Consider the following 18,225-nt stretch of genomic DNA (forward strand, 5'->3'; position numbering starts at 1 on the left):
TCTCCTTAGGGTTAAGGTGCAGGTCAAGCAGCTTGCCCAAGGGAGCTGTTGTGGGCGGCCCAAGTGGTTTTAGCACTCATAAGCGCCATGGCTCACCAAGAGGAAGTCGTGCCGCCTCCTTGGAGCTGCTGGAGAATTCCGAATCTAGTAATTGTGAAAGTTTTACTTAATTTGGTAATTTCCATCTCAGGCAAGAGGGGTGCGCAGTCCGCATTTTACCAATAGTGGCGTGGAGCGTGGGAATTGGAGAGCACCACTACAGCCACAGCACCATTGCCGATAAGATAAAATGGCCACTTAATGACGTTTGTTGGGGGTATAGAAAACACACGAATTCAAGCATATGCACTTTGCATTAGACGGCAGATTCTCATCGCATCATGAGGGATTTCAAGGGACTCGATCTTTCTGGCAAGGTTGCAATTGTCACTGGCGCATCAAGGTAAGACAAGACACGAGCAAACAGGACAAGACAAAGGCAATATTCTAACGTTGTGTGCGCTATCCTGGCGACAGGGGGCTTGGAGCTGGCATTGCAACTCTGCTGGGTCGACGCGGTGCCAATGTCGTCGTGAACTACGTATCACCGGGGAGCAAAGAACGGGCCGAAAAGGTCGCATCTGAGATCGAAGCAAACGGCACCAAGGCCATCGTGTGTCAGGCGGATATGAGTAAACTGGACCAAATCCCAAGAATCGTCGACGCTGCGTTAAAAATTAGCCCGAGCGGGAAGATTGACATTCTTATCCATAAGTATGTGAAGTATCCAGTTTGTGTACGATTGTCTCGTACCTATCTATATACTAGGCGGCAACTAACACGTACCCCTCCTTTACGAAGTGCTGCGCAAGGAAGCGAAGCCAACTTGGTAGACACGACCGAAGAATTCTACACTCGCCATTTCGACGCCAATGTCAAGGGTCCTATCTTCTTAACCAAAGCGGTGGAACCTCACATCGCAAGAGGTGGCCGCATCGTCTTCATTTCGTCCGCCGGTGCCCGTCTAGGAGTCGCGGGCCAGACCGTGTACGCCGCAACGAAGGCTGCGAACGAGGCGCTCGCGCGAGTATGGGCAAAGGAATTGGGTCAGTCTCACGGAATCACAGTCAACAGTGTGAACCCTGGACCGATAGCAACGGGTAAGTGCAGACAACACATGTCGTCTTTTGGATTATGTTGAGAAATCGGCTCAGCTAACAAGACGGGGCAGATCAATGGTTCCAGAGCGATGAGCAGTTCCTCAAAGACATGCAGCCTCTGATTGACTCGACTCCCGCAGCAGCCCGGGTTGGAGAGGTGGACGACATCGCGCCATTGGTGGCATTCCTTTGCAGCGACGATGCCAGGTGGACCACAGGATCCGTTCTGTCTGCGAACGGCGGCCTGTATAACTAGATTTTGTCTACCTGCAATTAAGCTACCAAAGTTAAATTCCCCGCTCGTGCTCATTGGTGTTTGGTAACATGACATACTATGTATTAAATATATTTCGGGCCATTGGGCCAAATACATGAGACATATCTGCACAAGTTTGCTCTTGGTCCGTGTGCGTATCTACTCAGTCATCTTTGCAGGGCTGGGTTGATTGACTCAGTCTCTTGTTACTGCGATCAGCTGTAAGTCTCCCGTACATGGCACAAACACAACCCGGCGGTGCCAAAGCGTAGTATGTAGAATCCATGTGCGTCGGGCAAACCTTCAACCAGACGATTCCTAGTCCACTCAAACGGCCAGTCGGGAAGCCGGGAAGTGATAGCGGTTGTTCAAGGACTCATGTGGTAGGTTGGAATTTGCTGGAAATCTGCGGGCCCGCCACATGGTATATACAAGGGGCCATCTGCGATTGTGCAGTTACAGGACCTTTGATTGGTGCCCGCAATGCCACACGGGTGGCGAAATCAGATAGTATCCGTTAGTTCCACTTCTGGTGACCAACTACGTAGCAATTGGCTACTGAAAGTGGAACCAACGGATACATTCGCAACGTCGCTTTGACCACTAACACGGGAGCTTAGTCCTCAAAAACATGGCTCAACGTTGCCGCATTTTACAAGGAGAGGCCATCTTTTTCAAAAACGAGCGTCTCATCCAGCATGTCTCAAGCAAAGCCATATCGAGAGTTCAAGTTTGTCGAAAGCGGAAGTCGTAAGCGACGCCGGCGAACAAGATCGAAACCCAGTGCGAAGCCTACCTCCCAAGCAGACGCCGAAAATCATGTCGGCTGCAGCGACGCTCTCCAGAGCCCTACGGCGCCTTGTATGACGTACCAACAGGGGCATGCAAAACCCGTAGACATCCCGTCCCCAATGGAACCGAGACCGGACGAAATTAATGTTTCGAGGATCTTATCACCACTGGATGATGCCGTCTTGAGCGGTATCTACCATGCTGTCGACGAGACTTTCGGCGACGACCTGTTTAATCCATTCTTCGACTCAGGTATTAGCCCTACCTCCTCTGGAGATCAGCTTGGCAACTTTCCGTTTTATTTTGGACCCGATATTACGATATGCGAAATAGATGAATCCTCTTTGGCACTAGATACGTCTACAGCACAAAATCGGGAGCCGGCGGATGATCATGAACCATCTGACGTGGCTAAGGAGACTGACTTTGATGTCAATGCATACCAAGCAACTCAAAACATCGATACGTCCTGGATCAATTCCAATATTGGTAGCAACAGCCTCAGTAACACAATTACACATCTACTTACCAGATGTACGACAGTACCACCAGCAGCCATTTCCCCATCATTGTATGAGTCTAACATCACATCTCACAGATAATCAAGAATTCTGCGTCATGCCCTTGACCAATGATTTTGAGGCTAATCCATTCCGATTCGATGCTGCGAGGTGTCAAGGCTCTCAATTGCTTTGGCACTCCATTCTGGCCCTGTCATATCGACATCTGAACCGTGAGAGCGGAATTTACTCGGAGGAGGCAAAAACGCACAAAGAAACAGCACTGCAGATGTTGAGAGACGTGGAAAGTGCCACTGAGGATACTAATCTCGAACCCACCCTCCTAGATGCTGTGCTCATTCTCATGACTCTAGATGTGAGTCTCATCATCCTTCTGCGAGTCTTTCTTCCACACTAACAGATGACGACGAGGACATAGTGCGCAACCTCAGCGCATGGACCGTGGGTGTGGTACCTGCAGCGCGCACATAAGATGATACGTGCCGCAGAGGCATTTAATGACCAAAAGTCTGCCCGAATGCAAGCTGGGATTGAAATGCTCGTCTGGTAAGCCTTGCTCCCGATTATCATCTTAGTTTGGCTTGCTAATCCTATCGCATAGGTGGGACGTCACACTGGCGCTGACTACTCGACAAGGCTGCGTTCTATCAGAGTCAACTATAGTCAACTTATTCAAACCGATCTGCAGCGCGAAACCAACATTCTACAGCGTGTCTGGCTGCCCCGAGGCCTTGTTCAAACAGATGGTTCGATTAGGCTCGTATGCGAGAGAGTTTGAACTTGCATCGACCATGGTTTGCGTCAATTTTGACATGAACCCCGTTTTGGAGGTGGAAGCGGCCATTAGGGAATGGAAAGATCAGACATACGGAGACATTTACGAACTATGTTCATCCAAGGGATTACCAGAAGGATACAGCTGGGCAAACATGATGCACCACGAAGACCTCCATCACTGCGCCGAAGCCTGGCGGTATGCCCTGCTCTTGTACATTAACAGGGTCTTCAAATGGCAACGGGACATGCCGCCGTCTCCATCCCTCTCCTTTTTGGCTCGGAAAGCGCTCAATCACGTCACATCGTGTAGACGGGATTCAATGGTCCAGAAACAACTTCTACTTCCAGTATTCCTAGCTGGCTGCGAGACCACAGATGAACATTTACGCCAAGAAGCAAAACAGTACTGCACTTGGTGGAGCAACAAAACCCGTTACGACATGTTTTCTACCACAACTGAGCTGCTTGAGGAGGTCTGGGCCGACCGTAGTGAAACTGCTTGGTGGGGCTCTCTCATAGATGAAAAGAGTCGTTCGGGCAGTAAGCTATCCAAGGGCCGTCAATATTTATTTGGTTGAGATCAGTTGGCGGCAGCACCTTTGATAGTATACCAAATTGACGGTGCGGAAGGTCCATGTAAGAAGCGGCTGTTACTGTAGCGGAAAGAAATAAGCGCGTGATACAGAGTACTCGGCTAGATCGCTTTATGGCAAAGGCCCTTGAGCATGAAATACATGCGGAATGTATTACAGATCTTATATTCTCTTTGAAAAGATCCGAATACAGGACCGCACGATCAAGAGCACGGGAAATCGTGTCTGAACCTTGAGGGATGAGACAAGTTGAAGTTAACAAGCGCTAAATTTTGAAATGCTAGATTTGGAGTCTTAGGATGCCAAATATTGAAGATATCACACTCAAGAGAAGTGCTTGACAGGATCCTGTATATTCCAATGGGTATAGTCTCAGGTGACAGAACACTGTGCTACTGCCACACTAAACTTATGATGAAACGAGGAAAAAATAAAAGAACATACAACAGCCGGTGTTCGCTGAAGGTCACCCACTCAACTACTAATCTACCTTTCACTAGCTTGACTCTGGGAGAGCGGACGGGATTCTATATATTTAATAGATATAGTTATATATGATAAAGCATTGTGCTACTAATAATTATAAGATAACTATAATAACTTTATAATAAAAATAATATAAAAATATAACATATATAACAGCCGGTGTTTACTAATGGTTATCTATATAACTACTAATCTGCTGGTTAGTGGCTTATTTATAGGGGAGTAGATAGAACTTTAAATTCTCCACTACCTATAGTTATATATGCTTGAAGATTATATTCATTTGCTTGTATACTTCTAATATATGTAAAGAAAACTGCTATATGACGTAATTGGCTATAACACCTCTACACTAAATTACTAACGGCAGCTAATTTTACCTATAAAAGCATCTGTTTTTTTAATAGCTTGAGGAGTATGGAGTATAAGGTAAAAAAAAAATATTAATTATAAGAGCATAATCCCCAGTAGGAGCGCAATATATTAATCATCTTATAATAAAGGAATAGAAACACACTCCTTTAATACGTGATTCTTTTATTTTACTATGCAAAGATATAAAGCTCCTTAATATCAGGTTCCCTTATTTAGCTTAGCGGTTTATTTTATAGAAAGATATGTGCTGGTTTTGCTTATATTAAATCCTCCTGGAGGCGCCTATTACTGCATTGCCAAGTTGTTAAGCTTATAAGATTACGCAGTATGCTCGTCAGTCTCAGTTTCCTCAGCCTCGCTAGTCTTTGTCGTCGAGAGTACGAATTCTTCCTTGTCAATATGGCGGAAGACAAACCACTAAAATAAAGTCAGCATTTGTCTGATTTAACACGAGGGGGTTCCAACACATACAAAGCCAACTGTAACAACTGCGCCTAAGATAGCAGGGCCACCGAAATCCCAGACAAGGTAAGGATCTACAATCGCAGCTGTGGTAGCCAGGTTGATGATGTATGCAAAGCCAGTGTTGAAGAGGTTGATGGCTGACACCAAGCCTCTCATGTTAGCCGGAGCACGAGAATAAGCGATACCGTAGGCTAAATGTATACAGATGCATTAGTAACCATAAGGACATGACATATTAAGTTTTGAACGTACCCGGAACGTTAATGAACAGCTCGGAAAATCCACCGAGAGCGTATGGGATAGCCTCCCACCACAGAGAGATGGGTGAGACCAATCCATTATCCACACACCTCGGGTCGGAAGAGCCATACCAACCGCAGGGCGAGGTCTGGTAGGCTTTGTAAGTTAGCACAGCATAGCCAATGCCGGCAAGTGTACTGAGGAAGAAGCCAGTCGTGATACGAGCAACAGGGCCATAATGAATTTTAGACTTGCGCAAAAAGGGGTACAGTCCGTACTGTAAGGATCTGGTTAGCAGATTCCTCATTTACAAATGCAAAAGCCAAACGAAACCGCAGCCTTGACACGGAGTAACTAACATTGAGGATTGGCCCTAGTACAATAATACTAAGGGAGTTGAAGTTGCCAATGACATCGTTAGGGACACCGTTGCCTGTGAGCATAGTGCCCAAAAAGTTTGCTGCGCTTCCGATACTACATCCCCCAGGTTAGCACAGTCAGGGTGATAAGTAGAAACTAGGCAACCGTACCCGTTGTCATTCCAGAATTGAACAGGGAAAAAGCAGAACATTCCCGTTGCCTGCATAGTTCGCTGTACGTCTACAACGAATTGATCACTGTAGTGGGTTTCGACGGACAATCCCTTCTCAACTCTAACAGACGGTATGGCGTTGTCCCACCATCCCTTACGACCAATTCTGAATATGCCGCCATTCGCCAGACAGTGACCGATGACTCGGAAAACATTTGGTAGATCAGAGCCGCCAGGCTTGTGCAAAACGAGACGGGGTTTGAGCCAGATAAGGAGAAGGGGCAGGGGAAGATAAAGGATGAGAGGGAGCAAGAAAGCCAACCACCAGCCTACGTATCTTGCCGAGTACGATGTCGCTGTGGACATGAAACCGCCAATGTTGATGAGAAGATAGAACCACAACATGACTCTCTCAGCGCTGTGTTCAGGGTCTTCGATTACTCGTTCACCAGATTTGAGAGTCTTGACTTTTGGTACATGCGATTTCATCTGGTCCAGCAGGAGGGGTGTGACATTTGGTTTAAACATGGCTGTGAGGAAAAGAGTTAACCAGGTGCCGCAATCAGAACGGGTTCAAGTACTCGGGCTGCAACGTACCGGCTCCAATAGCGAGGATGTACACGCCAACAAAGAAGGGAATCTTGGCAGTTCCATTGTCGATCAGTGTCTTGGCACCACCTGCGACAATAAGGACATGACCGACGCCACAAATGATGACACCCCAGAAAATCATTGGGAAGCGACCGAATCTCGTGTCGGCAAGATAACCGACAACAAGGGGAAGGCAGTAAGCCAACAAGCTGAAAGACTGTGAAGTAGCATTCTGTGTTGATACAAATTAGCATGCGACACACACAACAAAGGCTCAAAGTTAACGGGAGAGGAGCAAGGTCTTACGGCTATTTGCTCGCCCAGACCCAAGGCGCCTTGAGTAGCCTGACTTCCAGGTGCAGGGGAACCATAACCATTGCCACCCTTGGGCAGAGGTCGGTTGATGTAGTTTGTCCAAATCTGGGCGCACCCTAAGGAAAGCACAAGTATTAATGCTCCATCCATACCAAGTGACGCCGTTAAATCCGACTAGTAGGCAAGCGTACCATAGTAAGAGGCTCTCTCGCAGAACTCAACAGCACAGAGGAGGTAAGCGACTGTTGGAATCTTGCCAGGGACACGGCGCAGAGTAGCAAATTCCTCGTCTGTGGGTTTTCCCTCGTAATCCTGATTGAGAATGGCGACACTCTGCCCGTGGCTGAAATCGGCGGGAGAGTCTTCGAAAGCTTCCTTCTCGCTGGGTACGATGACAGCGGTCTCGTGCTTCGCAACCTCCGCTAGATAGGCCTTGTGTTAGGCATTACATAGTTGACATAGTTGAGGTTGGCATCACACATGGCACATACCCATAGCTGTTTTTGTTTCCTGCCTTCTCTAAAAAAAGAAAGAAGAAAAGGGGAAGAGGAAGGTCGAATTCAATCAGATTTACTCTTGCTACTACCGTGGGTGATTCTATTCTTTTGTATACCTTAATGCAACTACATGGGTGATTGTTATCTGCAGTAAATCAGCATGTCTCCAGCTTCTGGTCCTAGGCCAGGGGTGGCCACCCTCAGGGCCTCTAGCGCAGCCACTAATGCAAAGCCAGGGTTGGTCTTGAGAAAGAATGGGGTTCGTATGGATCGTACCGACTCCGTACATCTGAGTACCACCTACCAAGATGAGATGCTCTGTACGGAGTAACATCAGCAGGACTACATACAGATGCCACTGGATATAACTGAGCGGTGCCGAAGGGATGAATTCGCACATACCTACGATGCCGCGCTGCACTGGGCCGTGAATAAAATTCCGACAGTCTACCCGATGTCATCGCGTGTTGCCATAATCAAGCTTGAAGACAGACGTCTGACATTTGGCAAGCCCCTTAGCCGAATAACCGGAAAGGAAAAGACTACTACGAGGGCTACTTACTACTACTAACTTTACTACCAGTTATGCATGTAATTGCCTTACTTAGTTTAGATGCTGCAGTTTCATCCGTTTTCAGCCACCAAAAAGAAGCTTAGAAAGAAAATTCCCTGCCCCAAGTACCGCGCCGCCTCTTTTCACCACCGCCTCTTTTCACCACCGCCTCTTTTCACCACCACCTCTTTTCACCACCACCTCTTTCCACCACCACCTCTTTCCACCACCACCTCTTTCCACCACCGCCAAACGCCTCCCCCAGTATCTGTGCTCGCCGGATCCGAAAGAATAAATCAGGCTACGCCTTGGGGATATTGGAGGGCACATTCCTGGACTTCCGAAAACCCGCTCCAAATGTTGTCGCGTCATTGCTAGTGAAGGTCGACTAACGCGGGCCACTAATCCACGACAGACAGTGGTCTGGGAACTCGTGATTCTAGACCCCTACTCTAAAAAAAAGTTCCAAGAAAGTCCAATGCTAGCGACGATTGAGGTGAGTTATTTTCTGTATCTTACAGAGAACTTTGGAATGTTCCGCACATGACATTGCCTGAATCAGCGCTTATCCCGAGATGCTGTTCGAGTCAAGCACCTATATTGAAAGTGTTGACCCTAGTGAGAGCTCCAGCCTAATCAAGGAGGAGGACATCCAAAATGGGTCTGGGGTCATCGGCTGCTTTTCATTAAAACGTTAAGGCATCGGAGTACCCCATGTAAAATTACGCTAGCGAGAACTTATGATTCAAGCGTAATTGCATGATTTTTAGATAGGAGGGGTGTTTGTACTTGGATGATTCCTCATAATGGACTTAACTAATTCTGGTATACATGGAGTTAGTTGGTCCGTACTATGCAAATAGATAACCCGCAAGCTTATATAAAGTCAGACAGGGGTCAATCCCGCTCTTTTACTATCACGGCCGTATTCATACTGTAATAGACTACTAGAAAGATAAGTAGCCAGCTTTCTCGCTGAGGCCATATTCTTCGACTACTTCTAGGAAGGTCCAGGCTTACAACTCCCCGCTGTGGCTTCCTTTGAACTCGCGCAATGATAAAAACGCTTGGGCGGCTTCTCTTGTCTCCCCATTTACAAAATGGGCTAGTTTAATTTTTAAGGCATTATAGCGCCTCCAATATCATCAAGCTTATCAAGAGCCTTTACAACATCAAGGACAACTTAGCAAGGCTAAATGACCTTTTATAGTCAGTTACCATGGCTAGTATTATAAATCATTAAACGCTAGTTAACTAAGCACCGGGAATGATCCTTAATATGCCATCTACCATTCACTAGATCACCAGTTTCCTGTGTCTCTATTCGCATATACCAGTCAAGCTCACTGCCTGGCTGCCGCCCTATTCATTGTACTCTTCACCTATTATCTAAACTCACTCACTTTATAACAATTGCCAGCTATTCCTATTGTTATTACACTTTTTAAAACTGGTTGCTTTATATATGCCTTATAGCATATCTCAGCAATACCACTTATTAAAATACCTAGTTAACCCTGTTTTAATATCTCATACCCACATAAACTACTCTTTTATTACCTAGTTTATCTCCAGATACCTAATTCCAAGTCCAGGATAAAATATAATTACTGCAGAAAACAGCGCAGACTTCCCCAGTTTTATATAATATTCTTTTAGCTTTTACCATGTATTTATAATATATAACTTCAGATAGCAGCGATAATTACCCCCAATCTCCGCCACCTTAAAAATACTCACCGGCTTTCCCAGCGTATTATACTCTTCAGGAATATGTTCCGGTAATAATCTCTCCTGTGATCGCTGTGAAGGTAGATTAACTTTACAATCATCAAGTCGAGCAGGACGCTGGCGAGTACGACCGGTTTCTCTAGGCCGGCTTCTTAATCGCAAAATCGATGTTTTGGCTTGCAACGAACCACCCGATTCGCCGCATGTCGCCTTTTTTTCTCATCGCAAATCACTCTATGTGGGTTAAGAGCGACTGCCACTGGCCGCAAGGCCAATTTCTCCCCAACTGCAAATCGTTCTCTGTTGGCTAAGAATGACTGTTGCTTGCTGCACGCCGGTAGCCCCTCGAATTGCAAAATCGTTCTTTGTGGGTTAAGAACGACCACCAATTATGCCGTAAGGCACCCTTACTCCCCGACTTCCTCTTCGCTGTTTCTTCGCGGAGGGAAGGTAAAAAAAAAAAAAAAAAAAAAAAAAACCAACCAACCAACAAACCAACAAACCAACAAACCAACAAACCAAAAATACAAACACCGGAAAACCCCCTACTCGTCCCCCAGAGGCTGGGAGGAGCTATCGCATTGGGGAAATCGAGGCGAAGAACGGCTTACCCTCAGCAGATCGTAACAACAAGGCTACTCTACTGATTACAGGACCGTTTCGCACAGCTAAGTCGTCTGCAAAGGATTTAATCCAGCTCATGTTGAAATTACAATACGCAAAATACCGCGGCTTAGAGGCAGGGGCGTGAGCGTGCCTATTTTGCAAACGCCATCAGGTTCTGGTGATGATCCTCTTTGGTGGATGACGCCAGCTTCATCTGAAGGCGACGTTTCAAAGTCTGGGTTGTCGGAGCCATTTTTCCTTGGGCGTAAGATAGCCATACCGACGTCGCGTCGCCGCTCGTCAAAGAGCCAAATTTGTTCGAGGATTCTCTGCCCGCAGCATAATTCGCCCTCTTGAGCTCCTCTTGCTATGAGCTTGGCTACTTGGTGTCTTTCAGAGCAAGAATTTATCAACATTGTAAGTGAGCGGAATTTTTCTAGATAACCTGAGGCAAGTTACGGCTCCTCGAAATGCACTCAGTTCTCCATTTGCCTCCACGAGTTCGTAAATCCACCACAAATATCTGGTTGGTGTGAGACCTCGCTTCAGGACAAGGGGTGGGAACAGTTGCCATTCCGAGACAGCTTTCCGGGAGGCCATCGACCAGTCCCTTGCTTACAGTCTAGCTTCCTTCTGATGCCATCCCTATCTCTGGCCACTTGAGACCCCTGAACACTCCACCCAAATGATAAGGTATGGTGGGTCTACCAACAGTTGGCAACCTACTACCATAAACTCGACCTCGCTATGGGGCAAAGTATCTTTTTTCTTATTTCCTATAGTAATATAGTAGAGAAAAAAAAAAAGGTACTTAAAATCTCACTAGACTGGGGTTCGATGCCCCACAGCGAGGTCGAGTTTACAAAACCTCAAAAACTCGACCTCGCCGTGGAGCATCAAACCCCGGTCTGATAAAGTTTTAAGTGTTTTTTTTTTATGTCTTCTACTATATTTATATAGAAAAATAAAATAAAAATACAAATTTTCTTAACATTTTCACTCCATAACGAGGTCGAGTTTTGCGAGGGAATACGGTAGTAATAAGTCGAGATTTAGTAGAGTAAATACACGACGCCAAATATTTTGCTCTCTTCTTGGACGCGTGAAAGCCCATTATTGGCCTGTAAATAAGATAGCTTTGGGAAATCAGCCAGAGAGGCCACTTTGGGCGAAAGATCAAGACTGAACCCCAGCAGATTTGGGCTGGCAACGGTCTTCGTTCAATCGGACTGAGTCAAGACAAGTAAGATACCCCTCTGTCTTATCCATGGCGACCGCAACATGACTCAGACTTCTCTGCTACTGGCGCACTCCGTTTGCGGCTATATATAATTGCCTTAACGGATGTAGCATATAATAAAACGACTCAATCGAGTGTTGTCTCTACACTTCGCCTTAGATAATGCCCAGCTGCATGCAGCGGAAGCTTTATAAGAGGGCCTGTAGGTATCCACCACATGTGCGGCCAACAGTCGCTGATGGAGTGCTAGTAAAACCGAGAGCATCAAGCACGGGATCCACAACATCATCCCAAAGCCAAGCAAGTATTTAAAGAGACTCCAGATCTTTGGAACGTATATTTGTCGAAATCCCAGAAATAATGTCTCCAGAGAGGCGCAGAAGTGGTATGTTCCTAAGGCCTGACTGTTCAATGACCAAAGCATCGCAGCGAAAGGTGCTCCAGTTTAGAATTAAGATCGGCCCAACGGATGCTGCATGTAACATGTCGATCTCTGATGCGGGAAGAAGAAAGTGTTCAAAATGTTTTTTCGACCGGATTGTCTTTAGAAGGTTGGTAAATTCTTTTTTCGATCTGTGGCGCCTGTCGTCTTCGATCTCGGCCTTTATAGAAGGGTTATTTGTCTTTAAGACGGAATACTGCGGAGCCGGCTGGTTATATTGATCTTGCAGGACTGAGAAAGAACGTGCTAGTAATGGATGGCATTTTTCAAGAGATTTTAAGTTATATTGCTCAAAAAGAGCTCTTCTAATAACTCTGCGACCTGTTTCAAGGCTTTTCAACAGCAGCAATAGGGCCTTGGTCAACGGATAGTGTATGTAAAGCAATAGCTGCGGCGTTTGATGAGGTTCCGATAACCTTGGCTAAGATATATTACTTATTAGAATTTTAAAAAGAGCGAGACGTGAGTAATGAAATAAGATTGATTGTGTCTCTGGCAATATTGTATGCTTTAGGGTCTTTTAAGAAGTCAGATGATAGCAGAGCGTTTCGACCAGCTTGAAATCGAGTGAGAATATCTGCTGGCTCATGATATAGAGCATCGACAAAACATTGTCGGGCGTTTTGGATGACTGCCATTGTATCGACATGAGTCAATTTGAAGTCTATAATTGCCTCCAGACGAATCAGAAAATGTTCTAGAATGATGTTTTCCAAAAAAAAAAAAAAAAAAAAAAAAAAAAAAAAAAAAAAAAAAAAAAGCCCCATTGTATTGTCATCCAACAAATACTCCATTTTGTTCTCATCGAACAGAAGCTCCACCTTGATCACATCCAGCAAATGTTCCAGATTGATATCATTTATTAAAAGCTCTATATTGAAGCGATATTGTTTGCAAGTAGAAAAAAACTTTAGAGAATAAGTGTTTGCGGATACGGGATTGATCCGCTCATTATGAAGAACAATATCAATTTTTTACAGCTTTGGCACGAGCGATCTTGCGACTCAGCAACTTCCCAAGATGGATCAGATATCCCGCTCTACGGGGATAATTTGTCAAAGTGGGGTCAATGGCATTTTGCGAAATGCGAATAGCTTCCTCAAGGTCGGCGACTTGCCCAGTACTCATATGTCTCTGCCAAAGTTATGTTGATAGTTTATGTAAATTGATCGTTCGCTCCGAATGTTCAAGAGAAACCCTGATAGCCCTGATAGCCTCTCGTGACACAAGTATAGCTTCTGTAGGATCTGCGATTTCTCCTGAGAAGTGAAATCTATCGCTTAGAGCCGATGCAAGGTATGCCAAATAAGTCGCCCATTATATCCGAGTGAGGCAGTATCAGATATATCAAGCATGCTCTGAAAAATGGCTATAGCTTCGTTGAGATCTCCTATCGCACGAGTGCGTTTGGATCTTGCCATTAGACAAGTTCCAATGTTCAGGAGAATTCCAGAGCGATGACTAGAGTTTAATGAGATTCATTCCATAGCTTCTCGTAGTAAAAGAATTGATTCTTCGAGATCTGATATCCTTTAGAAGATATCGTAACTTTGATGTAGATAAGATGAAAGGATAACCAAACACAGAGGTCGTATCTCAAGGTCACATGAGGCATCAGAAAGAGCTTCTCGAAGATTCTGAATACTTTCATCAAGATCTGATATTGCACCAGTGTATTCAAAGCGAGCATGCAACGACCACGAAAATTTCAATAAATGAACAGCCCGATCCGCCGAGCACGTGGTAGTGTTGAGGATTTCTCGAAATAGTAATACAGACTGCTCGATGTCGTTGAATGTCCCTGTATGACGGCATCTCTTGTCTTGATAGAGTATACGCAAAGCTCTTGTCCAACCATCCATATGGGTGGGCTTTGTACAAGAAGGTGACGACTTCAGGATATGCACCCAGGTAGTTGTAGCTATTTTAACTCAGGTGGAGATTGGCATACCATCGTCAATCTCCTTAGTCCAGGTGACCTCACTGTTCATGGGTGGGCACTTTCGGATGGTAAAATCAATGAATTAAGAACCTCAGGATCTACTAGATGGGGTCCTAAAAGCTCAAAATTTATTCAGACCCTATATATTGGGGGTACGGCTAAAGCGGCGTGAGTTTGTTCGATCATATGACCTATTTTTCAAGTCTGGATATTACAAGTATCGCTTAACATATTTCAGCGCTATAGCAAGCAATCCCGAGGCCTCTTTGGCGGTTTCTTTCAAGTGCAACAGTAACCAAGGCGCTGTTCTCACCATTGCGGACCCTATAACAAGGAATCAGCTCGGTAATACGCTAAGCGCCTTGCAGTAGATGGCTGACAACACCTCTAAGATAATGCATCAACATAAAGATATCGTCAAAAGGCATGGTATCTGGATTATAACAAAGGCTTACTCTACGCGTAGTTGCGCCATTACAATTATAACTAGTAAATCATCATCCATTAGCATCACGCTTAATAATATCTGTGGTATATTAGCCCTAATGCGTAATAGCGCATGGTCCGGGAGCTCCGGGAGCTCTTGTACTAAAATACACAAAGACGTGGATGGAGTGGTCGATTTTATTAGTGGAATTTATTTCTCTTAGAAGCCCTGGCGATCGAGGCTGGGTCACGCTCAAGACTAGCGTCAGCAGAAAGATAAGCTTTTTAGAGGAGGCGAAGATAAGGCTGACGATAGCGAGGATATTGAGCTAGATGTTGAATTCTAGCCACCTATTGATGAAGAAGATAATGAAGAGACAGGCAAGCAAGAAGATTAGTTTATGTGAATAGAGGAAGTTAAATTTTATATAGCTTGTCGCAATTCAAGTATAGCGGTGTTGAGTCAGAAATTTACTATAATATTCCACACTTCGTCCAATTCATATGACGGACACGGTAGAGTGACACCCTTTTTGCTTGACCGAAGCGACTTCGTCGGATTTATGATAATATTCTGTCAACAAATCAATACATATATATAGCCACTTTCTCGTCGCTTGCTATATAGAAATACAAGTATTTATAGGGGCGGTATGTAATAAATCTCCGAAGTTGCATTTGTAAATGTATCTTATCTTTTTCCCTGGAGGCGGAATTCATGCCCAATTCCCAATATAGATGCCCAATTTATTACCCAATCCTTTAATACCGCACAATCATACTTCAATCAACATAGTCCGAAGAAAATACCCGCACGACTTACTATCGCATTCGGGAGATCAATAGTACAGTTCCCTTACAAAAGATGCTGAAAAATTTGCTCTCCTCGTTGGGATAGATCTATATCTGAGCCATGGTTCAAGAAAGGGTTCTAGCCACTGAGAGCTATCGCTCCCCCATCTTCGCGGCTGCACTAAGGACGTAAAAGCCATTAACGAATTTCTGAACAAAAAGTACATATTTAACGAAATTACTATGCTCACTTCTTCTTTTCCCGACTCCAACATTAACAGTACAGCGCCCATTAAGGCACCTGACCGCTTGCCAACGTATATCAACATAAAAGCCAAGTTAATGCTATATATAATTGCACAGTTACAGAAGACTTCTTCTACCTCTATTATTCTAGGCACGGGGCAATGCTTTAGCGATAAATAGACTCTCCTAGAAATAATATGCTTAAAAATCCCTTGTTAATTACAGTTGACTTTTGCTGTAGCCGACCAGCGATTCATAGATGGCAGCTTAATCAGTGGCTAAGGAAGCTTAACGACAAGGGTATTTGATTAGCTGTTACCCTGGATAGTTGCTATACTAAAGGTTCCTGGAGATCAAGTGGTAATTGCATTTCATTTCGCACGCCAAAAGAATAGTGTCTTACGCCGAATCTGCCCTTAAACGACCAAGCAGCAGAAAACTCTGCGCAAAACGCAGAGCTTGCGTGTTATAACTCTGAGCTTAACAAATCCTAGTCCATTAACTCCAAATCATTTACAACCCTCATGGCTTGCAGTAGTAAAGAAATGGCTGCGGAGAAGATGAGTAATGGTAAAATTCATGGTGCTTTTACGTAGGAGCTGCTAGACTATCTTAAAGACAACACTGGTGCAAGTATCAAGGTGACATATCGGATGATATCAGACCAGCTAAATATGCGAGTCAAAGATCAAACACCGAAAGCCTATAGCCGAGACAGATTGGTATTTCTTGAAAATTCTGAACCGTTCTCTACACTCTACAGCCCCTCTAGTCATACAGCTACAGGGAAACAAAGTTGTTATACCGGCAGGTAAAGCTCATGGGGTTAACGTGGGATCCGAGTTTATGCTATTACCGGGAACCCAGAGTACTTTATTCTCTGTGGATGAAGTCAATAAAATTTGGTGCAGTGCGATAGTGCCTAAGAGATTGTCACTACTGTTAAAGCAGTATCGCCACACTATCACTCTATCCCGATGGCATCCGGGCGAGAAGAAATTTCAGGTATATGTTAATCCGGCCATTGGATTAGACTTTCGAAGAAGGCCGCAAAAACTGCTTGAAGACAGGATCATTAGCCCTGTAGAGGTTCTCAGGTCAATGAACAATCGTACAGATGTGTTAAGACTCCAAAAATGGTAGGAAGACGTTGCCAAAATCCGGGGGCCCGCGTGGTTGATTGCCTCCAACGACCCTGTTCGACCAGTAAATCTGGGAAAAGACAACTTCAGCGAGCTTGCTGCAGAAGCAGCTCTCGCATTTGCACATCTCGCCCGGTTCTCGCAGATCCTCCTTCTCAGAGCCCAGTCATCGCCTAAGCCGGCGTTATTCAACGTGAGCATTAAGCCGGTGAATAGTGGAACCGCACCCGATGTATACCCAATTCATCAAAAATTCAGATACACGTTCGAAAACGAGAGTGACGAAGAGTTGCACATTACTGTCGTGATATTCAGCCCGGAGTTCAGCATCGAGAAATTATACCCACCGAGGGACAATCCACAGACATAAATCCCGGCGGCAGAAAGACGTTCAGCTTCTCCATGACACTCCCCAATGGACTTCAGTGGGTTCAAGAGGCCCTCTGCTGCACCCATCGTCGAGATATTGTTCGTACACTGGTTACGAGGGGTAGACAAATCTCCTGGAAGAGCCTAGAGCTTCCGAATATATGGGACGCAGGCGAAATAGTCTTACAACAAATGCCGTCCCATACTCGTGAAGGCCTTTCTATGCCACAGACTGACGTTGATTGGTGGTCGCTTGAGGAGGAGATTTTGACAGGATCCGCTGAGCGAGTGGTCTAAAGCTGTTGCAGTGCTGAGTACATGTATACAGGCCTACATATGTATATGACTAAGAACACTTTCAATGCATCACATTGCCCCTTGAAGTCTTTTGAAAAATGTTAATAGCAGTGCATTAGGTCAGTGTATGCATATGTACTGATACATAGAAAGATCAAGACCTATGACAAGCGATTCCGGAGACATTCAGATTACTAGGTATCTTAGCTTAGATCACATATTGTATAGCAATGTTTGGTTCTACTTAATGGAAATAGTCTCAGTGAAAAACAAAGCGGACAACGGAAGAGAAAAGGAAGAAGAAAGAGATAAGGGGAAAATACATGTCAAGAGTTTTAATAGACGAATCTTGAGCTTTTCATTTGCCGTTGTTTGTCTAATGCCATTATTTCTGGGTCATCTTATAATCTCAAACATTTTTTGGAAACTCTGGAAACAATTTCAGGAGCTTGGGAGCTGGTTCTATGGCAAATGGTATATCAAATTGTGAAGAGGCTTATCAAAATATTCGTCAGCTGAGAAGACGGGCTTCCCATGATGACTTCAATACCAAAATCCACCTCAGAGCAGCCTTGCCTAGCTTTATAGACGAGACAGAGTTGCTTATGCACGGCGCTACCGTCAAATCAAATATATTTGTCAAATTTATCAATCACTCAATCAAATTCATCATGGGTTTTGAATCAATTTGACGGCAGCGCTGGTGACAAGGGTATCTCAGAGGGATTATGAATAATATCAAGGATCGAATAATAGTAAAGATCCTTCTTTTGTAAATTAATACCGGATTCTTAGATTTTTCTTTGCTTCTAACATACGGTATGAGGTAGTCAAATTGATACTGTTACAAATATATATTT

The 18,225-nt window shown here is 44.8% G+C and overlaps 5 protein-coding genes across 5 annotated transcripts; 2 read left to right on the forward strand and 3 right to left on the reverse strand.

The window, feature by feature from the left end:
• Positions 1-380: 380 nt before the first annotated feature.
• On the forward strand, positions 381-1,395 carry TrAFT101_011433 (uncharacterized protein; the record flags this gene model as incomplete). Its single annotated transcript, XM_024910734.2, has 4 exons — positions 381-442; positions 517-753; positions 841-1,139; positions 1,211-1,395. 4 exons carry the CDS (start codon positions 381-383, stop codon positions 1,393-1,395), a joined length of 783 nt encoding a protein of 260 aa, XP_024758145.1.
• Positions 1,396-2,093: 698 nt separating this feature from the next.
• Positions 2,094-4,338, forward strand: TrAFT101_011434 (uncharacterized protein; the record flags this gene model as incomplete). The annotated part of the gene is made up of 4 exons (XM_066129261.1): positions 2,094-2,721; positions 2,786-3,063; positions 3,127-3,254; positions 3,310-4,338. The coding sequence occupies 4 exons, from the start codon at positions 2,094-2,096 to the stop codon at positions 4,061-4,063; spliced, it is 1,788 nt and encodes a 595-aa protein (XP_065985393.1). The 3' UTR covers positions 4,064-4,338.
• Positions 4,339-5,130: 792 nt separating this feature from the next.
• TrAFT101_011435 (uncharacterized protein) lies at positions 5,131-7,634 on the reverse strand. The gene is made up of 9 exons (XM_066129262.1): positions 7,574-7,634; positions 7,274-7,504; positions 7,074-7,198; positions 6,774-6,999; positions 6,175-6,706; positions 6,004-6,118; positions 5,657-5,921; positions 5,411-5,595; positions 5,131-5,356 (listed from the first exon to the last, which is right to left on the reverse strand). The coding sequence occupies exons 1-9, from the start codon at positions 7,575-7,577 to the stop codon at positions 5,258-5,260; spliced, it is 1,782 nt and encodes a 593-aa protein (XP_065985394.1). The 5' UTR covers positions 7,578-7,634; the 3' UTR covers positions 5,131-5,257.
• Positions 7,635-10,106: 2,472 nt separating this feature from the next.
• TrAFT101_011436 (uncharacterized protein) lies at positions 10,107-10,885 on the reverse strand (the record flags this gene model as incomplete). Its single annotated transcript, XM_066129263.1, has 2 exons — positions 10,107-10,226; positions 10,577-10,885. 2 exons carry the CDS (start codon positions 10,883-10,885, stop codon positions 10,107-10,109), a joined length of 429 nt encoding a protein of 142 aa, XP_065985395.1.
• Positions 10,886-12,671: 1,786 nt separating this feature from the next.
• TrAFT101_011437 (uncharacterized protein) lies at positions 12,672-13,279 on the reverse strand (the record flags this gene model as incomplete). Its single annotated transcript, XM_066129264.1, has 2 exons — positions 12,672-12,782; positions 13,130-13,279. 2 exons carry the CDS (start codon positions 13,277-13,279, stop codon positions 12,672-12,674), a joined length of 261 nt encoding a protein of 86 aa, XP_065985396.1.
• Between the last annotated feature and the right edge of the window lie 4,946 nt (positions 13,280-18,225).

The sequence above is a fragment of the Trichoderma asperellum genome, chromosome 7, assembly GCF_020647865.1.
Source record: "Trichoderma asperellum chromosome 7, complete sequence".
NCBI classification, from domain to species: Eukaryota; Fungi; Ascomycota; class Sordariomycetes; order Hypocreales; family Hypocreaceae; genus Trichoderma; species Trichoderma asperellum.

What these genes read in the sequence shown, in the direction of transcription:
- TrAFT101_011435 (XM_066129262.1), bottom strand. An exon ending in CGAGAGAGCCTCTTACTATG is followed by an intron (nt 7,199 to 7,273) that starts GTACGCTTGCCT and finishes TGCTTTCCTTAG; the next exon opens with GGTGCGCCCAGATTTGGACA. An exon ending in GTCTGGGCGAGCAAATAGCC is followed by an intron (nt 7,000 to 7,073) that starts GTAAGACCTTGC and finishes GTATCAACACAG; the next exon opens with AATGCTACTTCACAGTCTTT.